This window comes from Cynocephalus volans, chromosome 1, assembly GCF_027409185.1.
Source record: "Cynocephalus volans isolate mCynVol1 chromosome 1, mCynVol1.pri, whole genome shotgun sequence".
NCBI lineage: Eukaryota > Metazoa > Chordata > Mammalia > Dermoptera > Cynocephalidae > Cynocephalus > Cynocephalus volans.
In genome coordinates, this window is record NC_084460.1 from 294,553,225 (window position 1) to 294,561,101 (window position 7,877).

At 58.2% G+C, this 7,877-nt stretch overlaps 1 protein-coding gene across 1 annotated transcript; it reads left to right on the forward strand.

Moving 5' to 3' along the window:
• Positions 1–6,221, forward strand: CHRNG (cholinergic receptor nicotinic gamma subunit). Its single transcript, XM_063109815.1, has 12 exons — positions 1–83; positions 261–400; positions 655–699; positions 875–984; positions 1,577–1,732; positions 3,014–3,111; positions 3,475–3,675; positions 3,896–4,010; positions 4,207–4,321; positions 5,040–5,256; positions 5,438–5,571; positions 5,878–6,221. The coding sequence occupies exons 1-12, from the start codon at positions 29–31 to the stop codon at positions 6,049–6,051; spliced, it is 1,560 nt and encodes a 519-aa protein (XP_062965885.1). The 5' UTR covers positions 1–28; the 3' UTR covers positions 6,052–6,221.
• The last annotated feature ends 1,656 nt before the right edge of the window (positions 6,222–7,877 follow it).

Below are 7,877 nucleotides of genomic sequence, written 5' to 3' on the forward strand. Positions count from 1 at the left end.
CCCTGTCACTGCAGAGAGCCGAGGCACCATGCTTGGGGGCTGGGGACCACTTCTATTGCTGCTGCTGCTGGCGGTCTGCCTGGGTGTGACACAGGAGAATCGGGGCCTGGGAGGCAGAGCAGGGGCTCAAGGCCTCAGGGGATGGAGGGTCAGGAGGGCTACTGGGCCCCAGCTCCCCGAGTCTCCACTGCACACTCTCCACGGCCTCCCCCTCTTTCTGCCTCCAAGCCCTCCAGCTGGGCTCATGGCGTCTGTTGCAGGGGCCCATCGCCGGAACCAGGAGGAACGCCTGCTCGCGGACCTGATGCACAGCTATGACCCCCACCTGCGGCCCGCCGAGCATGATTCAGACGTGGTCAATGTCAGCCTGAAGCTCACCCTCACCAACCTCATCTCCCTGGTGAGTCACGGGAGGGAGGAGGGGGTCAGCACACCATGCCCGGGACCTGCTGGGGAGAGCGCAGGCCAGCTCCAGCAGCCGGGAGGGAGGGGGCTGCACAGGGGAGGCGCCGGGGGGCCTGGGAAACGCCCTTGGTTGGGGTGGATTCTGCTCGAGAGGCGAGGGGCCACTTGGCCCTATTAGTGGCCTGTGGGGACTGGCACCTGGGAGAGGGCAAGCCATGGGGGGCTTACCCCTCCACTCCGCACCTCCAGAACGAGCGAGAGGAGGCCCTCACCACCAATGTCTGGATAGAGATGGTAAGAGGCCATCCTGCTGCCCCCCTCCCGTCTATCAGGGCCCCCACCTTGGGGCTCAAGGTCTCCTTAGAGCTCCTGCCCCTGCCCTGCCTCTTCTGTCCCCCGGGTTACACTCCCATTCCTGGTGGCGAGTGCCGTGGGGGGCAGAGGCTGGCAGCCGCCCGTCCTCCTGCAGCAGTGGTGTGACTATCGCCTGCGCTGGGACCCACAAGACTATGAAGGCCTGTGGGTGGTGAGGGTGCCGTCCACCATGGTATGGCTGCCAGACATCGTGCTGGAGAACAAGTGAGGAGGGGACGCAGGCAGGGTTGGGGGGACAAAGGGCACGAGGGTCAGGGCCTAGTAGAATAAGGGGGCTCTGGGAAGAGAGACAGGTGAGCCGACGGTGCGCACACAAGACAACGTGGGGGGATGGAGAAGGAGCAGACAGAGCACGTGCTGAGGGCAGGACTCTGCAGCCCTCGCTGCACCCGGCTCCATCCCCTCTGGGCTGGGCCACCTGGTGGGCTACTCCCCTCCCTGGGGTCAATGACAGCTCCTGTAGAAGCTGTAGGGGTGAATGCACAGGTAAGAAAAGTGTTTCACGCAGGCTCTGGCACCTTGAAAGAGCTTAACAGATGTCAGTCGCCATCAGTGCCATTGCTGTTATTACCGAGAGTTGGAAAAAGAGAAGCAGAGATTGGGGGGGCCCAAGAGAGGCTGTCTGGTGTGGGGGTGGCAGGAGACTGCTGGGGGAGGTGGTGGTTCCAGGTGGGACCGGTCAGAGGCACAGGAGGCTGGGAGGGGTGGGTGTCCCCGGGCCCCATCCACATGGGGCAGAGGGTTGGTCCGGGGCCACAGGGTCTGAGCCCTCAGCAGGCGGCCTGGCTATGCGCAGCGTGGATGGTGTCTTCGAGGTGGCCCTCTACTGCAATGTGCTCGTGTCCCCTGATGGCTGCATCTACTGGCTGCCGCCTGCCATCTTCCGCTCCTCCTGCTCCATCTCCGTCGCCTTCTTCCCCTTCGACTGGCAGAACTGCTCCCTCGTCTTCCAGTGAGGCCATTTATGGGGTGGGGGAGGATTTAAGGGGCTGCTCTAAGAGGGGCTGGGCTGGGCTGGGCTGGGCTGGACTGAGCTGGGCTAGGCTGGGCAGGGCTGGGCTGGGCTGGGCTGGACTGGGCTGGGCAGGGATGGACTGGGCTGGGCAGGGCTGGGTTGGGCTGGACTGGGCTGGGCTGGGCATGGATGGGCTGGGCAGGGATGGGCATGGATGGACTGGGCTGGATTGGGCTGGGCTGGGCTGGGCAGGGATGGACTGGGCTGGGCTGGTCAGGGATGGGCTGGGCTGGGCTGGGCAGGGATGGGCTGGGCTGGGTAGGGCTGGGTTGGGCTGGACCGGGATGGGCATGGATGGACTGGGCTGGACTGGGCTGGGCTGGGCTGGGCTGGGCTGGGCTGGGCAGGGATGGACTGGGCTGCGCTGGGCTGGGCTGGGCTGGGTTGGGCAGGGATGGACTGGGCTGGGCTGGGCTGGGCTGGGCTTGGGGCTGTGAGGGGCCCTGGCCTTAGCTGTGGTACCACCTAAAGGCAAGGGCCTGTTTCCATCTCTCCTCTGTGCCCATCTCAGGCTGAGACCCCTGAGGGTGCCCAAGTCCCTCCCTGCTAAGCCCAGTTCCCTCACTCATCCTACTTCACTGCCTCAGTTTTCCTGCCTGTGCCCCAAGGGGAGAAATCAATGTTGGGGGAGGGGGTGAGAAGGCATACACATGCACACACACAAAACCACCACATGCTGCAGACCCACAGAGAGCGGGGCTGTCCTCTGAAGGAAGAGCCCTAGCCCGGAATCTGGGCTAGAGCCTGTATGCCACCAAGCCACACCTGGGGAGGGGGGCTCTGGGTCTCAGTTTCCTCATCTGTAAATGTGGGAAGAGTTTTCCTGTATTTTAGAGGAGCAGTCTTTTTACAAGGAAACTTGGCAGGGAGACCCCCCTCAATAAACAGACCTGAGAGGTCCTCTTTGGTAGGCATGTATTTTCTATGTCATAATCGTTGGCCCTTCCTGCCCTGGTGGCAGTGAGAGGGATGCACACAGAGTGGCCCTGGGCCCTTTAGCCAGGTGACAGCACTGAGCTGCAGCCTCCCGGCCCTTCAACTCAAACTCCCCCCTGTACTCCACATAAAACCACAGGGTTTTATAGAGGACTCAGAAGTGTGGGGCTGTATTTTTTGAAGGAAAACTGCCCACAGTTGCTCTCAGATGACCACCTCTGTGACCTCACGGGCAGGTCTACCCACACTCAAGTTTATCCTCTTTCCTTCTACACTTTCCAGGTCCCAGACCTACAGCACCAACGAGATCAATTTGCAGCTGAGCCAGGAAGACGGTCAAAGCATTGAGTGGATTTTCATCGATCCCGAGGCCTTCACAGGTAACCCCCACCCAGGGGCTCCTGGGCAGCCTCGTCCAGGATCCCTGCTGGACCTGGCTGTGGGCAGAAGGCCAGACCAGGGTCATGCCCCTCCTGTGTACTCAAGATGAAAACAACGGTAAACCATAAAATAAGTTCTTAAAAAGGTCCAGTGAAGTTCTGACTTTCCCTAGGACAATCACTCCAGTTCTGAAGGGAGGAAATCAAGTACCCAGTCTCCTACCCATTGCTGTCCCTCGATGGTGCCCCTTCTGCTGGTCTCCTTAGGGCACATGCGGCCCTTGTGGCTGGGTCACGCGGGCTGCAGGGATCTGCCAGGCCCACACTGCCCGTGCCCACCCTTGCCTGCCCATTCTGCTGCAGAGAACGGGGAGTGGGCCATCCGGCACCGGCCAGCCAAGATGCTGCTGGACGTGGCAGCGCCGGCCGAGGAGGCGGGCCACCAAAAGGTCGTGTTCTACCTGCTCATCCAGCGCAAGCCCCTCTTCTACGTCATCAGCATCATCACCCCCTGCGTGCTCATCTCCTCCGTCGCCATCCTTATCTACTTCCTCCCTGCCAAGGGTACCCGGAGAGCCTGGGGGAGGGAGGCCATGCCCCATCCAGCAGCACAGAGGACAACTGGGAGGACAGGCAGGCCCTGCCCAGGCACTGGGTGGCAGCACGACCCAAGACCAGAGGCAGTGGGCTCCTTGTGGGACAAGGGGGCTCCTCTGTGGGCGGTGGGAGGGACGCACAGCAGGGAGGTGGAGACCTGCTCTGAGGTCTTCTTGGTCACGGGCAGCGGGTGGCCAGAAATGTACCGTCGCCATCAATGTGCTCCTGGCCCAGACTGTCTTCCTCTTCCTTGTGGCCAAGAAGGTACCTGAGACCTCCCAGGCGGTGCCACTCATCAGCAAGTAAGGCTGGTCCTCTACCTGCCCACCTCCACCCCTCCCTTCTTGGGGCCTCCTGGCTCTGCCCTCGTGCCATCTCCCCACCCCACCATCACCAATTCAGGAGACCTGAGGGGAGTGGCCACTAAGGATGTGGGTGGCATCTGGGTATGGGGTGCCTAAGGGCCACCCTGGCCCCTGCCAACCCCCACCCCAACAGGTACCTGACCTTCCTTCTGGTGGTGACCATCCTCATTGTGGTGAATGCTGTGGTCGTGCTCAATGTGTCCTTGCGGTCCCCACACACACACTCCGTGGCCCGAGGGGTCCGCAAGGCAAGGCCTTCCCTGCCCACTCCAGCATCCTCCTGCCCAGCCCACTCACATGAACCTCCGTCTGTGCCACATCCCTGGCCATATCCTCACCAGCTGCATTCAGCAGCAAACCTGTCCTGTGTGCATCTTGAAGCATGTGCTAAGATGGATTAATAATACTGAGCACTTACTGGGTGCCAGAGATATTACATTGATTAACTTATTTAATCTTCATAAAACCCCTGTCAGCTGGGGATTAGCATCATCTCCACTTTATAGAAGAAGAAACTGCTAAATAGCTTGCCCAAAGTCACACAGCCAGAAAGTGGAGGAGGCAGGATTCTGTCCAGGCAGTTTGGCTCCATAATCTGTGTGATCTGCAGCTCATCTGCAGCAGTCATCTGGGGCCCTTATTATAAATGCAGATTCCCAGGCCCACCCCAGGCATCCTAGGCCAGAATAATAGGGGAGCAGGGGACAGGAATCTGGGTGTTTGTAACAAGTGCCCTGTTGATTCTGTTGTGCACAAACATTTGGGAACCCAGACTCTGTGTCTGATACAGAATAGCCAAGCCGTACCATGGCCAAGTCACTGTCCCAATACACTGCCTCCAGGTACCCTGCAGCATGAGCCCTTTGCATCAACCTCCAGCTTCTGCTCCGAAGCTCAGCCTGGCTGTCAAACACTCAGGTGTGCTGGCTGTCCATGATAAGCCACCCAGAACAGTCTCCTCTCCAGGTGTTCCTGCGTCTCTTGCCCCAGCTGTTGCGGATGCACATTCGCCCACTGGCCCCAGCAGCTGTGCAGGATGCCCAGCCCCGGCTCCAGAATGGCTCCTCCTCGGGGTGGTTGATCACCACTGGGGAAGAGGCGGCCCTCTGCCTGCCTCGCAGTGAACTCCTCTTCCGGCAGCGGCAGCGCAATGGGCTGGTGAGGGCAGCGCTGGAGAAGCTAGGTGAGACACAGGCTATGTGACACTGGGGGCACTCCTCCTCAGGGACTCCAGATGGGGAGCCAGGCACAGCAGATGAGTGTTGGGCAAGTGTCCAGGTCTGCGAGAGAAGGCCTGGGGTCCCTGAGGAGAGGCCACCTTCCCTGCCTGTTTTACTCCCAAACCTTACCCTCACTCCCACCAGAGAAAGGCCCACAGCCGGGGCAAAGCCAGGAGTTCTGTGGCAGCCTGAAGCAGGCCGCACCCGCCATCCAGGCCTGTGTGGAAGCTTGCAACCTCATTGCCCGCGCCCGGCACCAACAAAGTCACTTTGACAGCGTAACCAGGGGTGGGGTGGGGTGGAGGTGGTTTGAATACCTGGGCTTGGACCTGAGATGGGGGCAGGATGAGTGGGGTGGCCAAGGTAGGACAGTGGGTTGGAGAAAGTGGAGCTGGGAACAGGGAGGGAGAGGGACTTTTAGGCCAGGGGACCATGGAAGAAGCCGGGTTGGGGCTTGGATGTATGGGATAAAGGCCCAAGGAAATGGAGAATGGAGACCTGCTAGAAGCACGAGGATGGCAGAGGGATCCAGGGCAGTCTTGGTGCCACCACTGGTCATCCCACACCCTGCCTCCCGCCCTCAGGAGAACGAGGAGTGGTTCCTGGTGGGCCGTGTGCTGGACCGTGTCTGCTTCCTGGCCATGCTTTCGCTCTTCGTCTGCGGCACTACGGGCATCTTCCTCATGGCCCACTACAACCGAGTGCCAGCCCTGCCATTCCCTGGAGACCCACGCCCCTATCTGCCCTCGCCAGACTGAGCCAACCAATCACTGCTGGGCATGTAGGAGTCATATATGTGGGTCACACTGAGTCTTAGCAGCTGTGTTCTTCTGTTGCTGAGGTCATGAGTGTGCCCTTTGGGAAGTGCCCTTTAGGACCAAATGAGCCAAAAGGTCCTGAAAAAAGCTGGAGAAATAAAGAGAGAGAGTTGGAGTCCTATAGTGGCTGGGCATGGGCTGTGGTCAGGGTGTGCTTGGGGTCAGCATCCACGTGGCACTGGCTAGCTCATCCTGGCACTAACCTCTCTTCCACTTAGCACACTCCCCTCATTTCAGCAAAGTGTTAGCAACTCCCATCATTTTGAGGCCTTAAAGACTCTGTATTGTATGATGCCCATAAGCGGGCAAGGTCCTATCCTCCAGGCCTGGGACTGGCTTTCCTTTCACAAGTTCTCCCTGAAGGAGGCCAGTCAAGAGAGGTGTGAAGAGTAGCAGCTAATGCTTTCTGGAAAGAAGGGCAGCAGCTCACCTCAGCTGGCATCTCCCTACCCTGTCTTCTGGGTGCTATGAGCACATGATACTCACCTGCACCAGTGGCCTTTCCATTCACGTTCCTTTTTTTTTTTTTTTTTCTTTTTCATCATTCATGTGCATTTTTTGCCACTGATCATAAAAGATTTCTTGAATTTTATTATTTTTCATTGTTAGATGAAAGAGCTTCTCATAGCATCATGGACAAGTAAGAGTCACTTATTTGATATGGGCAAACTGGGACCCAGAGTAAGAGGGATTCCCCAGAACACTGGTGGTTAAACAAGGTTTAACCCAATTTCAGATGCTCTGTGGCCTGAAAAATGGACTCTCTTCCCTCTCTTCTCAAAGTCCAGGATAGTTGACAAGGAAGACCTAGGCAAAGAGGCTTGGGGTTGACAGAGAGCCACTGGACTCTGCCTTCCAGGAGAACTTGATTGGTCTCCCTGGGCCCCACTTATCAGGAAGTAAGATGACCAGCTGAGGGCTTCCTGGGGGAGAGGAAAGGCCGTGCTCTGAGAACACAGCTGGGGCTGTGTTCTGCTGGTGACCAGGGGGCAAGCTTGGGCAAGTCATGTATGCTCCCTGAGCCTGTTTCCTCATCTGTGTAAATATGGACACAAATATCAGTTCCTGTCTACCCTCACTGCAGGATCAAAGGTGCAGGTAAAGGTGATTCAAGATGTGAAAGTGCCACATAAAGTCCTGAGAATGGGACATGTTGGGAGGAGAGAACTCCAGGAAAAAAACACCCTCTCTTCAGCACATTGCTGGCTTTGGGGCTAAATCACCAGCAGGTTCACTTTATTTACTCCAGTGTGTGTGTGTGTGTGTGTGTGTGTGTGTGTGTGTGTGTGTGTGTGTGTGTGTGTGTGTGTGTGTGTGTGTGTGTGTGTGTGTGTGTGTGTGTGTGTGTGTGTGTGTGTGTGTACATGCACTGTGTGTCTGGAGCACAGTCAGAGCCGCAGGGGTGTGTGTGTGTGTGTGTGTGTATGTGTACATGCACTGTGTGTCTGGAGCACGGTCAGAGCCGCAGGGTGTGTGCGTGTGTTTGTGTGTGTGTGTGTGTGTACATGCACTGTGTGTCTGGAGCAGTGTGTGTGTGTGTGTGTGTGTGTGAGTGTGTGTACATGTACATGCACTGTGTGTCTGGAGCACAGTCAGAGCCGCAGGGTGTGTGTGTGTGTGTGTGTGTGTACATGCACTGTGTGTCTGGAGCACAGTCAGAGCCGCAGGGTGTGTGTGTGTGTGTGTGTGTGTGTGTACATGTACATGCACTGTGTGTCTGGAGCACAGTCAGAGCCGCAGGGTGTGTGTGTGTGTGTGTGTGTGTG